Below are 22,660 nucleotides of genomic sequence, written 5' to 3'. Positions count from 1 at the left end.
AAGTGCTTTACTTTTTTGTGTAAATAGATAGACAGCAATTCTCCTCATATTCTGTTATTATAATAATTCAGTATGATTTGCTCTCCTAAGCTAAAGCGTAATTGCTCTTGTAGCACATCTCTGATAAATTTATGAGGTATGTGACCTATCAAAAGCAGGGGTAAAATGCTTGTAAAATGACTGGCAAGGATCATGTACCTTATCATGGCATTAAAAAGACTTTATGTCAGTCTTGTGTTACTTTACGTGCAAAATGTATAATATCACCTCCCAATATATCTTTATTGGTTCATTGGTTCAGTTACTGGCATAGTTTTTGTTTACTGACTAGACAGTAGGCATCAACAGAGTAAAAATGGTATTCTATATACATGTATATAGCACTTCCCATGTCGTTATGAAACATATTTCTACATAGGGCATATTACTACATAGTAACTTATTACACATAGGGCTTGAAGGGATGTTCACAAGGTGGTATGGGACAGGTGGCTGGTAGATAGTGTTTCATATTCTTTATATACACATATCAGCCCTTTATCAGGGATAAGACCTTATAATGCTCTCAGTGACATTATAACAAAAGTCTGTCTGTGTAACAAGAAAAATAAATGCACCTCATAGAGTTAATCATATCTGTTTGCTATAGTGGCACTTTATACTAATTTGTCACTGGCATTCTTTTAAAATAACACAAATCATATTTTTTCAGAATTTTTTTTAACAAACTATAGACAAACTGGAACAGTGCTACTGGTGCTCACTTCTGTCCAAATATTGTATGACGCACCCCGTAAAATGAGGTCAGAACTAAAGAAGTCCTTTTGTGTCATGCCATCTTAGTTTAGGATTTAATTACGGTTGTTTTTGATATGAAAGAATAAAGATGAAGCATTTTTGTCCCACTTTAACCTGCATTCGCCCTATAAATTGTTTTAATAACAACAATAGTACCTGATTGCATGTGCAATATAATGCTTTTTGCCCTCTCTTCTCGATTTTAGATAAGACTGAATTAAAAGCCAGTCTAGCATTGTGAAGATGCCAAAGCCAGCAGGAGGAACAGGCGGTAAGTTAAAATCATGACAATCATGGTATGTTAAATGACAAAATTCTTAAAACCATCTGAATCATTTATTTTAGAGTTGCTTTGTTCCATCACCCATGACCTTTTTCATTATCAAGCAGTTAGTAGATGTGAGAATCAGGAAGTGTTCATGATCAAGGCTGTGATTGAACATCGCCATCATGTGGTCAACAACAAATCCACAGCCTCAAACTCTGAAGATCATGAGACATAAATACTCTATTTCATATTTGATGGACATGTTCCTGTATAGATTCAGGAAAACATATTCCACTTTTTTTTTTTTTTTTTTCACAGAAATGAACATCATGGAATGATATGTTTTTGAAAACACTCTTTTGATATTTCAGTGGCAATTAGGAAGAGATCCAGAGTGCCTGGTGTTATGGTCACACAGTACGTTGAAGAACTGCCACCTGGATCTACTACTCCTGATTTCATCCGAAAACCCATAGCCTTAACTATACAGGAAGGTAATAGTTTTCTTATTATTATTATTATTATTATTATTATTATTATTATTATTTTAATATAGTTCATTTGGATCATATGGATCATAGAATTTCAGCAATATAATTTAATTTAAATGGAAAAACATCCATCTATCCTTGATCATAATATTCAACATCACAATTCTGTTTAATCTTCAGGCAAACTGGCCTATTTCAAAGCTGTTGTGAGTGGATATCCAGTACCAGATGTTTCATGGGCACGTAACAAGGGCGATATTTCTAATTCAACAAAATATGTTTCACGATTTGATGAGAAGAATGAAGAATATATTCTGGAGGTGAATTAAATTTTCAACTGTGTGAAGAATCATGTTATTAGCCGTTTAATTTTCATTATTCATGTTTAAGCAATATTACTAAATATTGGTAATGTAAATTATGAATAAATTATATATATATATATATATATATATATATATATATATATATATATATATATATATATATATATATATATAATAATAAATACATAATTTTTTAATGTAATTTATTTATAATCCACCTGTGTTTTGTTTATCATTAACAACATTTGATATGGCTTTTATTTCCATTCTACAGATACCAAATGTAGATTCGGATCAAGCAGACACATACAAATGTTTTGCTATAAATCCATTTGGAAAGGCGGTTTGTACTGCTGCACTGAATGTCATTGAGGGTAGGGAATTCATGAAGTTTATTTGAATATATTGATCTATTACTGATTAAAATAAAAATGCTATATCACATATAGGCCTAAATCAATCTGTTTCTCTTTTTTTCAGTTGGATTCAAGAAAAGAGCGCCAGGTATTTATGTAACTCAAAGCTAATGACACTTCAAATGAAAAAAACTGTATTGGAAAATCTTATGTTTTTAAAGAGCATTGAGAGTGTCAAAATAACTTTAAAAAATGTCTAATTTTTCAGCCCCCAAAAGTGACCCTGATGAGTTCAGAAAAATGCTAAAGAAAACGTATTGTATCATTGCATCATATATTTACCTTCACCATACCTTTTATATATTAGTATTTACTTGTAGAGACATAGAAAACCATAACGATAGGCCATTTCTAAGTTACCAAAACAACCAGTCTGATCTGTAATCATACTAAATACATTTAGGGTTGCGAAGAGGAAAGAAAAACAATGGAAAGAAGGAGAAATCGATCCAAGGTTCTGGGAGGTGTTACTGAGTGCACCCAAGAAAGATTATGAACGGATTTGTCAGGAATTTGGTGTCACTGACTTCAGGTGGATGCTGAGAAAACTTAACCAGAAGAAAAAGGAAAGAGAGGCAGAACAGTCCAAGGTCTTGTTTGCTTTGAGTATCATACTCATTTCTGCACCACTGTTTTTTTATACACATACAATATGAAAAATCCCCACTCTTGATTTTTCTGTCTTCAAGTATGTTGAGAAAATCCACAGCTTGAAACAGATCGAGGTTAAAACGGATGGTACAGCGGAATTTGAACTCGACATGAAGTTAAAGGATCTTAACAGCAAAATCCTTCTCTTCAAAGTAAGTGCCCTCATTTAAACAGCCTACAATAGTGCTATGAGAGTAAAGAACTTCAATTTACTATTACCAGGATGGGGAAATGCTTGACTATGGAGATGGAACCAATGAGGCCACAAAACATAATATGCAGAAATTTGGTGAAACATACTTGTTCAGCATTAGGGATGTTAGCCCAGAAGATGCTGGGATTTATCAAGTGGATGTAGAGGAGGTGAACATGTTCTCAACTTCCCTAGTGTGTAAGTAGTTATAATATCAATGCTTTTTTATGTTTGTTTGTTTGTTTAAGATATTAAAAGTAACTATTATATTAAATGTTACAGTATTGCTATTAGGCAACATGCAATATCTGAAGGTTAAAAAAATAGGCTAGTGAAGTTGTGCAGTGAAAATGTGATTTTTCGTTTCATTTTTTACTTGTAATTCATAAATGTTCAAGAACTGTTGTGTGCCTCCAGTGCCTGATGTGGAGTTTAATACCACACTGAAAGACACTAAAGTGATTGAGGGGCGGGATGCAGTGTTTGAATGTGCATTATCGGACCCTGTACCCCAAATCACCTGGTGTGCCAATGACATCTCTGTTGAGCATGGGAAAAAATATAACATTACAGTGTCAGAAGACAAGCATGTCCACAAACTAGCAGTGAAAAACTGTACAGAAGAGGACAAGGGAGTTTATACTGCTATTGCTGGGCTCAGGTCAAGCCAGGGGACTCTGAATGTGGAAGGTAAGTTGCTGTAGTGAAAGGGTGTTCTGAATGTGGAAGGTGAGTTTATATTGATACAGCCTTGATGAACATACTTCTGTTTGGAATGATTATGATTTTTTTTAAATGTTTTTTGGAAGACCGAGGCTGGATGTATTTGATCAAAAAGACATTTAACTCCCCTATCAAAGGAATGAATTAAAATAGAAAGCAGTACTTTTAAATTGTAATAATAGTTCACAATTTTACTGTTTGCATTGTCTTTTCATCAAATGAATACAGCCTTGATGAACATACTTCTTTTGAAAACATCTTAATTATTTCAAACCTTTGACCACTAGTGTACATATTTCAACCCTGGTGAAACAACTTAATTTCCCAGAATACACTAATTTCTGAATACATTAAAAAATGTTCTCTGTTCAAGTCCATTTTGTTGCCAATTTTACAATTCTGAATATTGTCTGATCACTGTATATCACTTAAAGTATATACTGTAACTGATACTGATTTCAGAGGATCCCAGTGCCAGCGGGAAAGATGATGGTGCAGATGAACTAGTCAGACGTTTAGCAGCGGAGAAAGCCAGACTGCGGAAGGAAAAGGACGAGGTGGCCAGGAAGGCCCAGGCTGAAAAAGATGAAGCGGCCAGGAGGGCCCAGGCTGAAAAAGATAAAGCGGCCAGGAGGGAGCAGGACTGCGGAAGGAAAAGGACGAGAAGGGCCCAGGCTGAAAGAGATGAAGGGGCCAGGAGGGCCCAGGCTGAAAGAGATGACATGGTGAAGAAGGGACAGGCTGAAAGAGATGAAGCGGCCAGGAGGGCCCAGGCTGAAAGAGAAGAAGCGGCCAGGAGGGCCCAGGCTGAAAGAGAGGACATGGTGAGAAAGGCCCAGGCTGAAAAAGATGAAGCGGCCAGGAGGGCCCAGGCTGAAAAGGATGAAGCAGCCAGAGGGCCCAGGCTGAAAGAGAGGACATGGTGAGAAAGGCCCAGGCTGAAAGAGATGACATGGTGAAGGAGGAGAAGGCTGAAAAGGATGAAGCAGCCAGGAAGGCCCAGGCTGAAAAGGATGAAGCAGCCAGGAAGGCCCAGGCTGAAAGAGATGACATGGTGAGAAAGGCCCAGGCTGAAAGAGATGACATGGTGAGGAAGGCCCAGGCTGAAAAAGATGAAGCGGCCAGGAGGGCCCAGGCTGAAAAGGATGAAGCAGCCAGGAGGGCCCAGGCTGAAATAGATGACATGCTGAGGAAGGCCCAGGCTGAAAAAGATGAAGCGGCCAGGAGGGCCCAGGCTGAAAGAGATGAAGCGGCCAGGAGGGCCCAGGCTGAAAGAGATGACATGGTGAAGAAGGCCCAGGCTGAAAAAGATGAAGCGGCCAGGAGAGCCCAGGCTGAAAAGGATGAAGCAGCCAGGAAGGCCCAGGCTGAAAGAGATGACATGGTGAGAAAGGCCCAGGCTGAAAAAGATGAAGCGGCCATGAGGGCCCAGGCTGAAAAGGATGAAGGGGCCAGGAGGGCCCAGGCTGAAAGAGATGACATGGTGAAAAAGGCCCAGGCTGAAAAAGATGAAGCAGCCAGGAGGGCCCAGGCTGAAAGAGATGACACGGTGAAGAAGGCCCAGGCTGAAAAAGATGAAGCGGCCAGGAGAGCCCAGGCTGAAAAGGATGAAGCAGCCAGGAAGGCCCAGGCTGAAAGAGTTGAGGCAGCTAGGAGGGCACAGGCAGAACGAGATGAGGCAGCCAGGAGGGCAAAGGCCGAGCGAGATGAGGCAGCCAGAAAAGCTCGGGAAGAACAAGATGAGGCAGCCAGGAGGGACCAAGCTGAAAGAGAGGAGGCAGCCCGTAAAGCCCAGGCTGAAAAAGATGAGGCAGCCCATATAACCCAAGCTGAAAGAGATGAGGCAGCCAGGAAGGCGAAGGCCGAGAAAGAAGCTGCTGAAAGGATGGCAGCTATGGCAGCAGGAAAAGGCCTGGGAAGTGGAAGTGAGGGTGATAAAACAGGGAAGAATGGAAAAGGAGGAGATGGTATCTTGGTGAATGGGTTAGGAGATGGAAGTGGAAATCATGAAAAAGGTGATGGATTGGATTTAGATGGATCAGGTGGAGATGGGTCAGGTGATAAGTGTAAGAAGCGTACAAGAGTCAGCGAGCTGATTCCTAACAACATCACAGGTATGCGTTCATGTCTGAAACTCCACATTAATATAAAGTCACCTGTTTCTCAGTGCTGAGATAATGTAATCTGACATACTGTATTTCCTGTGCACTTTTATCCAGACCATGGAGTCCACTTCCTGAACGGGTTGTCAGATGCTGCAGCCAATGTTGGAGAATCAGCAGAGTTGTCCTGCAAACTTAGCAGTGAAGATAGCAATGGATTATGGTACAAAGACGGAAAAAAGGTTATAATGTGAAATGTATTATATTTATCCATATTTGTCAACCAGATGTAGTATATATAATGTTATCTATTGTAATATATTTTAAAATGTGATTATTCCTGTGAGGGCAAAAAAGAATTTTCTAATGAAGTCTGGAATAATGGCTGTTGAAAATTCAGCTTTGCCATCACAGGAATTAATCAAATTTGACAAATCATATTCAGTAGATTTTAAATTGTAATAATACTTCACAATATCACTGTTTTTACTGTTTATGTATTCAAATAAATGCAGCCTTAGTGAGCATCTTAAGACCGTTTCAAAACATAAAAAAAAAATAAAAAAAACATCCTAGTTAATCTTAACTTTTGGCCGGTAGTAGATATATCATGCATTACAAAAATTAAATTTAATTAAAGAACATTTTTTTCTTTTACATCAGTTGGAGTCTAACGATGGAATTACAATTGTCAAAGATGGGGCTCACCACAGGCTAATCATCCATGACTGCCAAGAAAGAGATGCTGGAAAATATAAGTTTGAGGCAGAAGGACGTAAATCAGAGGCTGCATTAAATGTTAAGGGTAGGTGTGTTTTCTGCTTTTCTCTTTGCACATCAACATAAAGTTGGCAGTAAAATGCTTTTAATTTTGTAGGAGCCATAATTGATTATTTACATTATATTTGCCAGTGTAAGCTCTATGGTAGGGCAAAGGTATCAGGAAAAGTTATCCTGTGATTATAATAACCTCTCACAGATATTCTCTTTTGATGCTTCACTTCAAAATATGATGCTTTCTGTAAAATGTAATGTATTAAAGGGATACTCCACCCCAAAATGAAAATTTTGTCATTATTTACTTACCTCCATGTCGTTCCAAACCCGTAAAAGCTTCGTTCATCTTTGGAACACAATTTAATATATTTTGGATGAAAACCGGGGGGCTTGTGACTGTCCCATAGACTGCCAAATAAATAACAGTGTCAAGGTCCAGAAAAGTATGAAAAGCATATGAAGCGACTACAATACTTTTTATTCGCGAATAAAACAAAAATCATGACTTTATTCAACAATTTGTCTCCTCTGTGTCACTCCACATCAGTGTAGCACCATTTTGGAGAATCTGAGCAGTACGCAGGAAGCTTATGCTCTTCTGTTTCAGCCGCGCCACAATGATACTTTTTCTACGTACATTTACACTTTGTTTTGAAATAAAACAGCACATCAGTGCAGCGTGGCTGACACAGAAAAGTGTGCTTATGCTCTTCTGTTTCAGCCGCGCCACGATGTGAAACACAGAGGAGACAAATTGTTGAAAAAATTCATTATTTTTGTTTTATTCGCGAACAAAAAGTATTGTCGTCGCTTCATAATGTTACGGTTGAATCACTGATGGCAGATGGACTATTCTGACAATGCTTTTCATACTTTCTGGACCTTGACAGTGTATTTTATTTGGCAGTCTATGGGACAGTCACAAGCCTCCCGGTTTTCATCCAAAATATATTAAATTGTGTTCTGAAGATGAATGAAGCTTTTACGGGTTTGGAACGACATGGGGGTAAGTGATTAAAGACAAAATTTTCATTTTGGGGTGGAGTATCCCTTTAACATCCGACCCATAAAAGAGAGATGCTATGTGGTAGTTTATTCTTGCCTGTGAGTAAACAACACCTCTACCACCCAGCCCTGGTTTTAGTAAAGCAATTAAAACATTTTCTTTCTCTCATTTCTTCAGATCCACCAAAAATTGATGCAGATGCCTTGAGTAAATTCTCAAAGCCTGTTATTGTCAAAGCAGGAGAAAATGCTTCCTTCAAACTACCATTTTCAGGCAAAGAACCAATTAAGATTCAGTGGTTTAAAGAGGATGAAGAGTTGCTGGAGGGTCACGGTGTCAGGATCGAAAAGTCTTCCACTGATAGCCGTATACTTCTTAATAAGTGTCAGCGCAAAGACACTGGAGAGATAAAAATCAAAATCAAGAATGAGTTTGCCACTGTAGAGGCAACTTCAAAACTTACAGTACTTGGTATGTAATGCTAACTTAATATTAAGAAAATGCCTAACCTGCAAAAAAATTATCTGTGAAAGCATATTTTAGAAGAATATTAAATCTACATATATCTATGCAACAGTCAAAGACATCTGTCTGTCTTTTATTTATAGCTGTAGCACACATCTCTTACAATGCTATAGCTTTTTGTATGCTAATTAAAGAACCAAAATATCAAAACTACAACAGAACAAAAAAATCTGAGATCAACTGGCCTTAACTGTTTGGTTGTTGGATGACTAATCAATGGTTCTACCTTTGTGACCCATCAGTACTCTATTTTTTTTTTTTTTTTTTTTTTTTTTTTTCAGACAGGCCAACTCCACCACAAGGACCTGTAGAAATTGTAGAAAGCTCCTTGTCTGTTATTGCGTTTAAATGGAGACCCCCAAAGGATGATGGTGGTTGTCCAGTGACTAATTACAACCTGGAGCGACAGCAGCTGGGACGGAACACCTGGACTAAAATCGGAGACATTCCTGGACAGCCTAGCTACAGAGACACAAACTTAGACCGAGGCCGAAAGTACTGCTACAGAATCCGGGCAAAAAATGTGGAGGGTTTCAGTGAATCCTTGACAACTAATGATATTGCTGCTGGCACTTTGGGTGAGATTCCTGATTTCTTTCTTTATTTTGATGTAGTAAATTATCAGTTGTTAGTCTTTAGAAAAGGAAGTGTGGTTTATACATAATAAAATGTGTTCTTTTTGTTCTCAGCATTCCCTGGCTCTCCTGCTCCTCCTAAAATAGTCAGTGCCTTTAAAGACTGCATTAACTTGGCCTGGCTTCCTCCCTCCAGCACTAGAGGGGGCAGTATCATTGGATATAATGTGGAAAAACGCAAAAAAGGTAGCAATTTTTGGAGTCAAGCAAACCCAAAAAATGATCCAATCAGAGGTACTGAAAATTTATTTACATTATAATTTAAATAAAATATTAATTGAATTGAATTTTAATTAAAGTAGCCTATTTTTCTCTAATTTTCAATACAGCACAATTTTAATGTTTTCATTTCATATTTAGACAAAAAATATGCAGTAAAAGATGTAATCGAAGGTGTGGAGTATGAGTTCAGAGTGAGCGCTATTAACACTTGCGGGCCTGGGGAACCAAGTGGGCCGTCTGAATGTACAATTGCAAGGGACCCCAAAAGTAAGACATGCTCAACAAATGTATATACTCAATACCACGCTATACTGAAATTATATTATATACATATATATTCTATATGAAGAATTATATATATATATATATATATATATATATATATATATATATATAGTATACTGGTGATATTATTTTTTCCCAGAGTCTCCTGGTAAGATCAAAGACCTCAAAATAACTGGATCGAGCTACAGCAGTCTGTCTCTTTCCTGGACTAAACCTAAGGAAGTCAAAGGTGAGGAAGATGAAGCAAAAGGCTATTTTGTGGAAATCAGACCCACAGACCAACTTGAGTGGAGCCGTTGCAATACAAACGCAGTGATTCAGACTTCCTTCACTGTTGTGGGATTGAAGTCAATGGCCATGTATTGGGTTAGAGTGATTGCCGTCAATGAAGGAGGAGAGGGGCTTCCACAGAGCTTTGACAATTACATCATTGCCATGCCTCCTCCAGGTAAAGAATCATATTTTTGTTGTTGTTGGTTTGAATATCTTTGACTTTTAGTTTTAAATTTCACACAAAGATAAGTTAATCTGCCTTTTTTATTTTTTTTTTAGTAAAGCCAAAGTTCACTGACAAAAAGATGAAAAGTTTCATGGTTGTTAAAGCTGGAAACACTGTTCGTGTCAGTGTCAGTTTTGAGGTGGGGTATCAAAATATATCTTATTTTACCAAAAGCATATTCACATGTGACAAAATATTAACACTCTTTTTGTTCATCAGGACTGAGTATTTGTTTTATTTTATCCACAGGCCTCTCCTTTACCAGACATAACATGGCTAAAGGATGGTGTTCCTGTAGCCAAACATGTGACAATTAATAATTTTGAAAAAGGTTCTCAGCTATTTATTTACACCTCAGAGCTGTCTGACACTGGTGTTTATACTGTCAATGTGAAGAATATGGTGGGCCAGGACACCTTCACTATTGAAATAAGAGTCACTGGTAACCAAACTTCTTAAAATTTTTACCTAAATCTTAACTAATGTCATTTTAATGTCAATATTTCTAAATAGTATTTAATAGTTTTTAAATGGCAACAATATATCAAATTAATGTAAAAAAAAAAAATAATAATAATAATAATAATTTATGTGAATATCAAAACCCATGGTATGGTTCTAACTCTACAGAAAAATATTCTATATGCGTACCTGTTTATTTTTCATCTCCAGATGATCCCAAGCCTCCAGGTCCCGTAGAACTGGAACAGCATGTCCAAGGCACTGTGACTCTGTCATGGACTTCTTCTCCAGATGAGAAACAAGACAGCCATCTACATTACATGGTGATGAAGCGGGACTCTGTCAAGCAAACATGGCTTACACTGGTTGACTGCTTGTTCAACAACAAATTCACAGTCATTAACATCTTGCCTGGAAGAGAGTACAATTTCAGGGTGTTTGCCAAGAATGATATAGGCCTCTCAGAGCCCTCAGTGTCTCCAGTTTGGGGAACCACCAAAGAAAGAGGTTTGTGGATTATTTTGTTGAGTTTTTGGTTTAGTTTATTTAAAATATAAATATATATTTAAAAAAATCATATTTGTACTTATGTTTTCCAGTATTTTAAATGTTTAATATAAATATATTAAACATTTAAAAGTTAACTATATATATTAAATATATATGTTAAATATATATATTAAAAAGAGCAGATTTTTTTTATAGTATTGACTTCTATGGAAGTCAATGGCTTCCATCAACTGTATGGTTACCAACATTCTTCGAAATATTTATTTATTTACTTATTTATTCTTGTTCAACGGAGGGAAGAAACTCATACAGTTTTGGAACAAGTCAATGATTGTCAATGGATTTTTCATTTTTGGTCCAACTACCCCTTTTTGATTGCATTGCCTCAGGGACATTTAAATGTCAAAAATATTAATATAAAATTCAATCTAAAATCTTGTTAGTGATGAAAATTAATCCATAGTCTCATCATGCACCCACTACGCAAATAAATAAGCCTGAAAACAAATGATGTTTGGACAATCAATGGTCTCTGCTGCATTACAACCAGCAGTATAGTGGTCTAGGCTACTTGCCATTTAACAGACACCTTTTCCCAAAGCAATTTACAGAACACTAATTGCAGTAAGTCCCTTGGAGAAGCCAGAGATAAGTGTCTTGCTCAAGAGTGCAGTGATGATAGAAGATCTATGAAACTCTATTTATGGGTCACCATATCCAGGTTTATACTTCTGGGATTTGTGATTCTATCCCTGACACATCGGCACTAAACTATCTCCTCCTTGTTCTGAAATGTTGTTCCTATTAGGTTGACTGCTGCAGTACATGGTGGCCTATTACAGTAGCGTTGGATAATTGTTTTGGCAGTGATGGTGTACACTTCATATCCTTCATGAATTGCTTAGCCCTCCAGCTTATATTACCTTCACTTGGGCATTATAACCCAGATGCACAAACAGATAATTGCATAATGTGAGGTGACCAAAAATGGACATTACTACAACTAAAAAAATCACTTTTTTTGCATTTTTTTTTTTTATCTCTTTCAGAAAAATTCACATATAGCATGCCTGTATCAAAGACCCTTGACTTTCAGGCATCCCCGAAATTTATTGTCCCTTTGAAACGTCATGCTGCTCCGCCAGGTTATGAGTGCTATATGAGCTGTGCTGTGACGGGCAACCCAACCCCACATATTACCTGGTACCATAATAATGTCAGCCTCAACACAAACCCCAACTACTACATCACAAATGTGTGTGGTGTTTGTTCACTGCTCATCCTGAGGGTTGGACCCAAAGACATGGGAGAGTACAAGGTTGTAGCCGAAAGCCCTCTTGGTTATGATGAGTGCTCCACCAAACTTATAGTCAAAGGTATGTCTTCTATCTTAATATTAATTAACCTATTTTGGTTAAAGTTTTAGATATGAGGTTTATCATTCATATGATTTTAACTTTTAGGCAACAACTACTACTTTTCTGTTTTCTTGTTTTACAGAGTAAAGAGCCTACAAACAACACAGGCTGTTATCATATTTCTTGAAAGTGTAGTGAATGTAATAACTGATGTGATCTTAAATAAAAATAAAATTAAAAAGATAGCTCAACATGTATGTATTGAATGATCTGTCTGTATAACTATGTATCAGCTAAGAAGAATCATGTTTCATGCTGGAAGCATCAGGTTACCTTGAGATAGGTAAAAACTAGAAGCCGTCTGTGACAATTCTAGTGTATAAAGTCACAGCAGTCTAGATGTCAAGCAAAGATATCCAGCCATTAGTCATGTTTACATCTAGTAAAACTCTATTGATAGCCAGATGCAGAGTTTCATAACATTCATCATTGTAAAGTGAAAGAAGTTTGAACCCACCAAGACTCCTGGAGCCAAATAAATAGTGCAATGTAATTCTCATCCTTGAACGACCTACCCAAAGTCTTCATATGTCTGCTGAAAATCTAAAGAGAGACTTCATCATCAATCAGTCTGAAAGTTTTAGAGAGTCTGCAAAACAGAGTAAGAGAAATAAAATAAAATAAAATAACTGCACATTGTTCTTAATATTTAAGCAAATTATTTTATAATATAGAGGCCTACTGACCAGATCTAAGAATCAGAATCAGGATAGATAGATAGATAGATAGATAGATAGATAGATAGATAGATAGATTTGGAAAAACTCTGAAACATTAGGTATGTTTGTACGTGCCGCACAGCGCCATGAAAGTGAGACCGCCTCCAGTGCACAACGCCCCCTACTCACGCTCCTCGTGCTTGAAAGCTCTCCTTTGACTGTTCCCCGTCGTTGTGCCCCAATACCGCGTTGAGGTCTGGTAGAGCGCTAACCAAATCACTGAGTAATAGGGGGGAGTGTTACAGTCTACAGTGCAGATCATCCGCGAAGCCAAGATGACCAAGCGCAAAGGAAAAAGTACCAATAAACAGGACGACAGTTTGCTGCTCTTGGAGACGCCATCTGTAACAACACCGAGGGGATTTAAAGAATATGCAGTCCCTGCCATTGTTTTCTTTATTTTCGCTGTCGGGGGATCAACGGCAGTCTGGTTCTGCAGCCAGCAGCAGCAAACCATCGACAGTCTAACAGAGACAGTCAATGCAATGCAACTTAGGATAACAAAGTTTCAACAGCAGTTGGGAATGGGTAATGCACAGGTATTCGATTCTGAAATGCTCTAGAATAATAAACAAGTTATAAAAATTGCAATTTTATTGTTACAAGTTTTCTTTTAAATCAAATAATCCAGTTCATTAGTTTTACGCACAGGAAAACACTGTGTGCGCATTGGAACATTGTGTACTAAGCACATTCTTGCTCAAGTGTATATATTATGGTGAACATTTTGAATGATTTGTAAATTGATTGTAAATACAAAATGCTAACGGGTCTGAATGTATGCCTCATGTGCCATTTTAATATTCCTTTCGCTGAATTGTGTCATGTTGCTCCCAGGCCATTAATAGTCTGTTCGGAGGAGGATCGTGTTTCCTTTTGCCAGGCTGGCCTGTTTAAAGGACATTATGGAAATGGTATCCTAACCAACATGTAAAAGTAAAGATATAAATAAACACGTAAATTACTCTTTCATTTGAAAGGCAGTCAGCACTAGTGATCAGAATGTCATATATTAAAGTAACCCTTTCATTTAAAAATGTCAAACTATTTTCCTTTCACTGATGGTGATATGTAGAACTGTAGTATTAAATGTTGTCATTCACTTTAATAATAAGTCTTGTCAACTCTACATCCAATAAAACAGTACACCAGGGTTCCTCAAATCTTGCCCTGGAGGGTCAGTGTGCTGCAGAGTTTAGCTCCAACCCTGATCAAACTCACCTACCTGTGATTTTGTAATGATCCTGAAGACATTGATTAGCATGCTCAGGTGTGTTTGGTTAGGGTAAGAGCTAAACTCTGCAGGAAAGTGGATCTCATGGGCCAGATTTGAGGATCCCTGCAGTACACCATTATGCCATTAACTTTGGGTTAAAATTCTCATTGTCAAAAAATATAGCATAAATGTTATTGTAAAATATTGAAACCTTTAGAATAAGTAGTACTCTAAATTCATCCAATGTTATTTGAATTTGAATGAAAAGAAGTGTCACTGTTTTAAATGTCAGTGATTTTACAGCAACTTAAACTCAATAGGCCCTTTGTGGAAAACACTCTAGGAAATCTTTCCAGGTCATTTGTTGTGAGGGGTTAATCGTAACCACATGGTGTTGCTGGGTAAACATGCTAGTTTGGATGGCATGGCAACAACTCTTCCTTTTCTCTAAAGTAGCGCAACATGGCCTCGCCCCCTTTGTTGCATGTTTTCGGGGGTAGGGTTTATCAGGGTTTGCGACATAACAAACCCGGGAAGTAACTCATTGTAGTCCTTAAAAGCCGTTTTTGTAGACATTAAACTGCCATAATTTTAAAAGGCGATATCTTCATTTGCATTGAACTTTCAGCGTCAGAAATTTGCAGATATTGTTTATGCTCAAACAGCAACATTACACACTAATATTAAAAACTGAAATCGCAATCAACAACCCCTTTAAGATTATAATCAAATTGATTATTTATGTTAATTTATGCATTTTAATGACATTTCTTTGGTAACTACCTAATACAAAGGTCAATGCCACAGTAAATACTTTACTCTTCTGAATCAATTGAATGATTGCTAGTGTAACTACCTGCCAACAACACTGACGAGAGCATGTCATGAACAAACTTATACATTTGGTGTATTTTTAAAATCCTGAATTATTTACAATGGCCTTGTGTGAAATGATGTATTAATCACTACAACACTGTAGATTGGTGAAATGCTGCATATTGGTCAGAACTTCATTGCAATGAAAATATTTTGTTTATATATCTAGATTGCCAATGTGGGTGTTTTTGAAGAGCGTCTACAAGCACTGGAAGAAGCCTACACACAGGCCCAAAAAAAGGCAGATGTTGCACTGGCCACTTCAGAAAAAATCAAATCTACTGATCTTCAAAACCAATTCTGGTCTCTTCAGTCTGAGATGAATGGCAAACTTTCTGAACTCCAGCAGGAATCTGTTTCCACTGTAACGTTGAATGCAGTGGTCAAGAATAAGACTGAAGAGATCGAAACACTGAAGCAGAGGCTTAATTCTATGCTTACTGCGAACGCTGAGGTAGCTGTTACCATTTCTGGGCTCACAGACACTGTTTTGGTCACCAGTTCACGTCTTGATGAGCAGATGTCCACTATAGAGGGTCTCACAACTGAGTTGGAGGAACAAAGACTGGAACTTTCAAGCCTGAAGAAATCCTTTATCAGCAACAAGAAGGCTCTTGAAAAAAACAGAAAGGAGGTGATTGACATAAAGTGAGTAACCTGAGGGGCTTTGTGGGATCTTAGTTATGGTATTCTCTCTAGCATTTCTGGTCTTTAGCAGTTTGGTGTTGTTACTGATACAGATTATTCCTAATTCATCTTTATTTGTTCTCTTTGCTAGAGACCTCCTGGAGATGGAACAGGCAAGAAGATCCCAAGTTCTTGAGGAGCAGCTTACGGCAGTCCGTAGGAGTCTGGAGGACCATCAAAAGAGTACTCATAGCCTTCACTCTCACCTTGCTGCCCAAATTGAGATCATCCAGAGTCAGGTATATTCCGAACTGTTTCATTTTTTCCATATGATCATGCTGGCATGTCGCATCCTAATGTTCTTTATATGTTTCAGATGTTATCTGAAAGCCAGCAGTCCAGTTCAGAGGAAAATATTCCAGTAGAAGAGCAGCAAGTGGAGCAAGCAGCAACTCAAGAGGAAGTTCCAATCAAGGATGAAGTTGAAACAAAGGAACAAGCCATTACCGAGGAGGAAATGGTAGAGGAGGTACATGATGAAGAAGGGGAGCGAGTGGTACCTGAGGAGGACAAGCCAGCTGAGGATGTTCAGGTTAATGGGGAAGAACCTGTTGAAAAGCATGCTGATGAGAATAAAGTTCCTGAGGAAGATGAAGTCAGAGAAGATGTTGCTGAAGAGCAAGCAGTAACTGAGGAGAATGAACAAGCTGATGAGGTTCCATTGCACCACGATATTATTGAGGAAGCAGTAACTCAACAGGATGAAATTCCTGAGGAGCTACAGGTATCTGAAAAGGAAGTACCAGCTGAGGAGGTTCAAGTCCTTGGGGAAGAAGAATCTATTGAGGAGCAAGTAGTAACTGAGGAGGATATGATAACTGAGGAAGTTGAGGTAAGCGATGGAGATGTTATTGAGGAGCAAGCAGTAACTGAAGGGGATGCGCTATCTGAGGAAGTTCAGGTCAATGATGAAGATGTTATTGAAGAGCAAGTTGTAACTGAGGGGGATGAAATAACTGAGGAGATTCCAGACCAAGATGAAGAAGCTGTTCTTGACGAGGAAGACCCAACTTCCATGGAAGAAACAGGAACTGACACAAGTGTGGCAGAGGCTTTTGAGAACTTCTCTGAAGATCATGTAGTTGAAGATATCAGTCAGGAGCAAACCTCACAGGAGCCACTAGAAGAAACTGAGAAGCAGAAAGACTTGGAAGAATTTGAAGAACATGTGCAAGGCTCTGAAGAAGAAGAAGAACCTGCTGAGGAGATTTTGGAAGAGCTAGATGAAAAAGCATTTGGAAGTTAAGTTCCTGAGAGGATGATGGTTCAAAATAAAATACTTTTTCTGAGGACTTGAAATGATCCCCAATGAATTATGTGATGCATAGTATTTCACATTTGTTGAAATGTTCCTCAGTCTTACTTTGTATACCCGAAAGTGAACTTTGAACCGAGCAGTGAGTTTTTCAAATCCAATTATGAATTTGTTTTTCTAGTGATATCTCTTAAAATCTTGAAGTGCTCTGTTTACACTGAAATGTAGAGTGTGTTGATATTGTTGTACTAGGTTGCACGTTTAAAGAATTGCAGCGTTTTTCATACAGCAGTTTGCCAGCTAACTAACCTCAGGAGTGTCACTTGAATAAAACAGCTTTTTATCTTTTTTACTATTTCCCCGTCCCAGCCTCTCTCTCATCTGGTGTTTAGTTGTCTGCTGAAATGGGACACGTGCTGTGTGTGTATATTTGCAGCTCTTAGGTCAGGGGTTCAGGAATGTGCTGCTGGTCCTGGACACTGGGGACATGTGTGTCCCATTTGTAACTATAGTGCTTATTTGAGCTCATCAAATGCCTGAAAGACGAGATGTGTACCTTGTGCCCTTCTCAACCAGACCACAATTTATACTGAAACCAAGTCCCAATAGTGCTGTTCTAAGGCAAGCAATGTTGCTAATTAAATTTGATTTGTGCTGTTATGACAAGAATGAACAGGGACAGAATAATGAAAGAGAATAAACTAAGAATCAAGAATAATATGTAAGGGCAGAAGACTTTAAAAATCTGTTTACTGAGAAAAAGCTTTTTAGCCCATTTTAGACATTAAGTATAATGTTGTCATGACAGGGAGGTTGCTTGACAAAACTTGTTTTGGATGTTTTACTTTTAAATGTGCTTATTTGTAATTCTGATTATCCTCAATGGTCAATTGTGATTCTCATTATTAATTTTTTTTTAATTATTTTAATAAGTTATTTTTTTTTTTAAATTATTATTAATAGTAGTAGTAGTAGTAGTATTAAACGTGAAATATGACCCTGACATGTTTTTGACAGGCTTTGTGGCATTTGTCAATGTCGAGACTTTTATTATGAAAGCTAATGGCCGCTCTCTCGGTCCGCTTCATAATTCAGTCCGGTTGTGTTGCGTGATGCGGGATGGTGTGAGAGAGTGGGGTGTACCGTCTCCTCGTGCCTCAGTCATTCCCGCACGGAAACCTATTAATGATATCAGGGGGGTTACAGTCACCTCGGGGGGTTTCTGCAGTCCGAAACAAGTCAGCTCTCTATCTGTTATTGGGGAATGAACGACGAGAAAAGCCCGGATAGCGGCAAGAGAAACTCTGGGTATACCAGGTAAAAATGAACCACCGACTGACCGGCTGTTAGCTCGTTAAATGACCAGTTATATTTATATTTTACGAATACTTTGTGTTTTTAAAAAATGACAACACAAATAGACCTGGTGTTCCCTGCTTTCCTACACACTTTACCAATGTTTGCATAGCTCTACTTAGAAGATTCGAACATTATACCATCAATCTAATTATTGAATCACTAAAACAGATCTTTCGAATCACTGTCTAAACTATTAAACAAATCATCTCAATTGACATTTGAATCACTGTTTAAATGCAAGTTTTCAAGTACTGCCTAAATCGAACGTTAGAATCATTGTCCAGTTGAAACATTTGAATACCTTTTGATTCGAATCGAAAAGTTAATCATTGGTTTCCCTGTGTAATCGAGTAACATCAAATATTAGAATCCACCATACCCAAAAATGCAGCTCACTAGGGTTTAAGACCAAAAGAAAAACGATACAAAATTCCTTGAAAATGGCTTTGTATCATCTTAATCTCGTTGTTGAAAGCATGGTTCGATAAATTACGTTTACTTGAGCTTGTACTGTTATTATTTAACACAAGGTGGCAATGCATCCTATGTTTTGTTAATTGTTGAAAACTTGTCTTACCTGAGAAAAAAAAAAAAAAAACGTATATTTGTGACCCTGGACAACAAAACCAGTCATATGGGTAATAAGTGTTTTTTTTTTTTTTTTTTTTTTTTTTTTTTTTTTTTTTTTTTTGAAGAGTTATACATCATCTGAAGAAATAAGCTTTCAATTTATATAAGGTTTGTTAGGATAGGACAATATTTGGCTGAGATACAACTATTCAGAATCTGAGGGAGCAAAAAAATCTAAATTTTGAGGAAATTGCCTTTAAAGTTGTCCAAATGAAGTCCTTTGCGATGCTTATTACTAAACAAAAAAAAGTTACGGTAGTAAATGTACTAAATATCTTCATGGAACATGATCTTTGGTTAATATCCTAATAAGTTTTGGCATAAAAGAAAAATCAATGATTTTGATCCATACAATGTATTATTGGCTATTGCTACCAACAAACCATGCTACTTATGACTGGTTTTGTGGTTCAGGGTCACATTTAGAGTCTGATTAGACTGCAACACCTAATCCTTCTCTCTGTGGCTTTGTATCTCTGTTCACAGTATTGAGCAAATGCTGGCTGTGAACCCCGGGAAGACGCCCATCAGTCTGCTGCAGGAATATGGAACGCGGATAGGCAAGACTCCAGTGTACGACCTGCTGAAGGCTGAGGGTCAGGCCCACCAGCCCAACTTCACCTTCCGCGTGTCTGTGGGAGACATCAACTGCACCGGCCAGGGCCCCAGCAAGAAAGCTGCCAAGCACAAAGCTGCCGAAGCGGCCCTGAAAATGCTGAAAGGAGGAATGCTGGGAGGAATCGGAGGAAATGGGATGGAGGGAGAAGGGTTTGTTGGGATTGATATGGAGGGAGAATGGTAAAGATCTGAGTGTGTGCCCATTTTAAAAATACATTACACAAAGATCCATTTTCTCAAAACTGAAGAATTAACTGAGGGTTCTGTCTTTATATCCTGTGTTTGTTTTTTTTGTTTTTTTCAAATGTGTTTTAGCCCTCAGTCAGAGATGAAATCATCCAGTTCAACGCAACAAGCTGAGTGCAATCCAGTTGGAGCTTTGCAGGTGAGTGGCCATAACTCAAGTCTGGAATAGATTACATAAATAGGACTACATGTGCAGAAACAAGTGCCTTATTTCTAGGAGACATGATGAATAAAACAGCAGTCTAAAACAACTCAAAAATATCACATATGTTTAATATCCTCCTAAAAGATGTAAACTAGGCTGAAGCTAAAAATATCACAGTCTGTGCCCATCATACACTTCATGATTTTCTGTGAAATCTGTCCCAACTCAAACTGCCCAAAACCTGCAGACTGGCTCGGGCTTTTCAGCAACTACTGTTGACTCGTCCAGACTGCAGAATTCTGTGCAAAAAGTTGAGTAGTGTATTACAGCCATTAAACTGCAGATGTTGTGTATGCTTCATACTTCATATTAGATTACACGCCTAAGAAAAGAGCAGTCTGTTTATGTTGCTTTTTGATTTGGCAATTAAGCATGAATAATATTAACTGATATTAGCCTTTTTTGATTGATTTTTTTTTTAATCATCCACATCAATCTGTGTAGGCCAATATTGGAAGCAGATAGTGCCGGGTCTTACTTCTTCTAGTTTTAACTGTGTATATACAGTTTGAAATATATACTATATATTTTTTTTTTTCTGCATTAAATAGTTATTTTTAACCTGGCAGAGAAAAAAAAATTTGTTGTTTATTGGTATTTTTTTTATCTTATATTTATTGTGCTTAAAAATGCGAATTCCACAGGAACTAGTAGTGCAGAAAGGCTGGCGTTTACCCGAGTACACAGTCACTCAAGAATCTGGACCTGCACACCGCAAAGAGTTTACAATGACCTGCAGGGTGGAGAGATTTGTTGAGATAGGTACAAACTTGTATTTTTTCTATAGTGGTTATTTTTAAATATGCAGTCCATATAAAGTAGTGAATGTCTTTAATCTTGTTCTAGGTAGTGGCACATCAAAAAAGCTCGCTAAAAGAAATGCAGCAGCAAAGATGCTCTCTCGTATCCATGATGTACCCGTGGACATGCGCAGCAGCCATGAGGCCGAAGCAGAAGATGACACCTTCAGTATGGTAAGACGTGCAATATTTACTAAGCTGTCAATGCAATTTTAGGGTGGACTTAGACTTATGTAAATTTATCTTTTTGCAGCAGCAAATGGGTGGCAGACCAGAGGGGGGGAAGTCTAAAGGTCTCGGCTGCACATGGGACTCTCTGCGGAACTCCGCCGGGGAGAAGATCCTACAGTTGCGCTGTCATCCTCTGGGCCAGCCTGACTCCAATTTCTGTTCTCTCCTTCGTGAGCTTTCTGAGGAACAGCGCTTTGACGTCAGCTACCTGGACATAGGTGAGATACAAGGCTAGTCGAACATGCCCATTAAAGTAATTTAAGTGCTTTGAAAGAACAGATATTGAGAACACTAACTATTCTGCTTAGGGGAATAAGCAAAACTAGTAGTGCTTTCTTAAAAATTAATATTTTTTGGACTTTGTTCATTCAGAGGTGCGCAGTTTGAGTGGCCTTTACCAGTGTCTGGTGGAGTTGTCCACGCAGCCCATTACTGTCTGCCACGGATTCGCCTCTAGCCTGGATGCAGCACGTGCCAGTGCTGCCCACAATGCCCTTCAGTACCTCAAGATCATGGCAGGGGGGAAATAAACCACAGTAAGAGCTCTCCTGTAACATTTTTGTTTTCTTTTTGCTACCCAGAGGAAAATAGGAAAATCAGGTGAAGCTTACCTCTTCTGCCCCCCGTTGTTTAATCTGAGGGGCTTGTTTGTTTGACGCAGTAGGTGCGCTGTAATGGCCTGCAAGGCCCTTTTATTTGAGTCTTTCCTGCTACCAGCAGTGAAATCAGTTGGAGAACGTATGGACTGCCTAATTTTCACCTTGAATATGACACTAAAAGCGTGTGCCCTTGCTCCTCAGTGCCTCCAAACAAAGGTACTATTAATTTTAAACCTGAGGACTAAGGTTCACAGGTGTACAATGTGTGTGAATTTATCTCTGCAATTTATTTGCCAAAAGTTGTATGTATTTTTTTCACAAATAACTGAACTTTGCCCAGAAGTTTTGGTCTTTTAACTTTTTTTTTTTTTTTTTAAATTATGACAGTTAACTTGCTCTGTGACCTTGATTGATGAACCTAGAACAGACAGCATGACTTTTTAAACTGTAAATATTTCACATTTTTTACATCTTATTTTCATTCTATTTAAGTAATAGAATTATTTCTTAAAATTTGTTTTGCTTCATAGAACGTATTTGTAAAAAAAAAAATTTCTCAGCCATTGAAATAATATAATTTTTAACATGGACCTGACAGTTTGTGGTAAATATCTACCTCTGTGTAAGTGTTTCTGCCTCACAAGCTTCATTACATTTGGACTGGCAAAGACTGAAATGTTCATATTCAATATTATACGACCAACAACAGTAGTACGTGACTGTGTGACTGCTGATGTATTTGTACCAAATTGGTGAATCTGTAATTTATTGGATATTTTATCTTGAACAATAAACTTGAAATAGACATTATCTTCTACTTTTGGTATTTAGTCATTTGTTATTTTGCAAATTCTATTCATCTTGTTTGGATGTATCGCAAAAATGCAGTCCTGTTGTACTTATTTAACCTTC

At 37.8% G+C, this 22,660-nt stretch overlaps 3 protein-coding genes across 5 annotated transcripts; all 3 read left to right on the top strand.

Annotated features, from left to right (window-relative positions):
* Positions 1-1,041: 1,041 nt before the first annotated feature.
* On the top strand, positions 1,042-12,394 carry LOC109070151 (immunoglobulin-like and fibronectin type III domain-containing protein 1). Its single transcript, XM_042725169.1, has 24 exons — positions 1,042-1,069; positions 1,432-1,560; positions 1,738-1,877; positions 2,158-2,257; positions 2,364-2,387; positions 2,508-2,553; positions 2,703-2,889; positions 2,989-3,102; positions 3,173-3,341; positions 3,561-3,833; positions 4,329-4,690; positions 4,762-5,980; positions 6,086-6,210; positions 6,632-6,773; positions 7,929-8,222; positions 8,558-8,854; positions 8,966-9,145; positions 9,272-9,400; positions 9,558-9,866; positions 9,971-10,056; positions 10,167-10,359; positions 10,590-10,886; positions 11,939-12,265; positions 12,390-12,394. The coding sequence occupies exons 1-24, from the start codon at positions 1,042-1,044 to the stop codon at positions 12,392-12,394; spliced, it is 5,175 nt and encodes a 1,724-aa protein (XP_042581103.1).
* Positions 12,395-13,146: 752 nt separating this feature from the next.
* zgc:66479 (uncharacterized protein LOC327541 homolog) lies at positions 13,147-17,417 on the top strand. The gene is made up of 4 exons (XM_019086751.2): positions 13,147-13,565; positions 15,288-15,766; positions 15,897-16,044; positions 16,122-17,417. Exons 1-4 carry the CDS (start codon positions 13,302-13,304, stop codon positions 17,049-17,051), a joined length of 1,821 nt encoding a protein of 606 aa, XP_018942296.2. The 5' UTR covers positions 13,147-13,301; the 3' UTR covers positions 17,052-17,417.
* A 641-nt stretch (positions 17,418-18,058) lies between these two features.
* On the top strand, positions 18,059-22,565 carry LOC109070159 (RISC-loading complex subunit tarbp2). 3 transcript variants are annotated; one of them, XM_042726422.1, is made up of 7 exons: positions 18,059-18,377; positions 19,536-19,847; positions 19,983-20,052; positions 20,763-20,880; positions 20,965-21,092; positions 21,175-21,367; positions 21,522-22,565. In XM_042726422.1, exons 1-7 carry the CDS (start codon positions 18,325-18,327, stop codon positions 21,677-21,679), a joined length of 1,032 nt encoding a protein of 343 aa, XP_042582356.1. In that variant the 5' UTR covers positions 18,059-18,324; the 3' UTR covers positions 21,680-22,565. The 3 variants fall into 3 exon arrangements, with proteins under 3 accessions (XP_042582356.1, XP_042582357.1, XP_042582355.1); XM_042726423.1 differs by having other exon boundaries at positions 18,061-18,377; positions 19,536-19,817; positions 21,172-21,367; XM_042726421.1 differs by having other exon boundaries at positions 18,065-18,377; positions 21,172-21,367.
* Positions 22,566-22,660: the final 95 nt, after the last annotated feature.

The sequence above is a fragment of the Cyprinus carpio genome, chromosome B6 (assembly GCF_018340385.1).
Source record: "Cyprinus carpio isolate SPL01 chromosome B6, ASM1834038v1, whole genome shotgun sequence".
Lineage (NCBI taxonomy): Eukaryota > Metazoa > Chordata > Actinopteri > Cypriniformes > Cyprinidae > Cyprinus > Cyprinus carpio.
The sequence above is the reverse complement of the archived record's forward strand: the minus strand, read 5'-3'. Positions and strand labels throughout refer to the sequence as shown.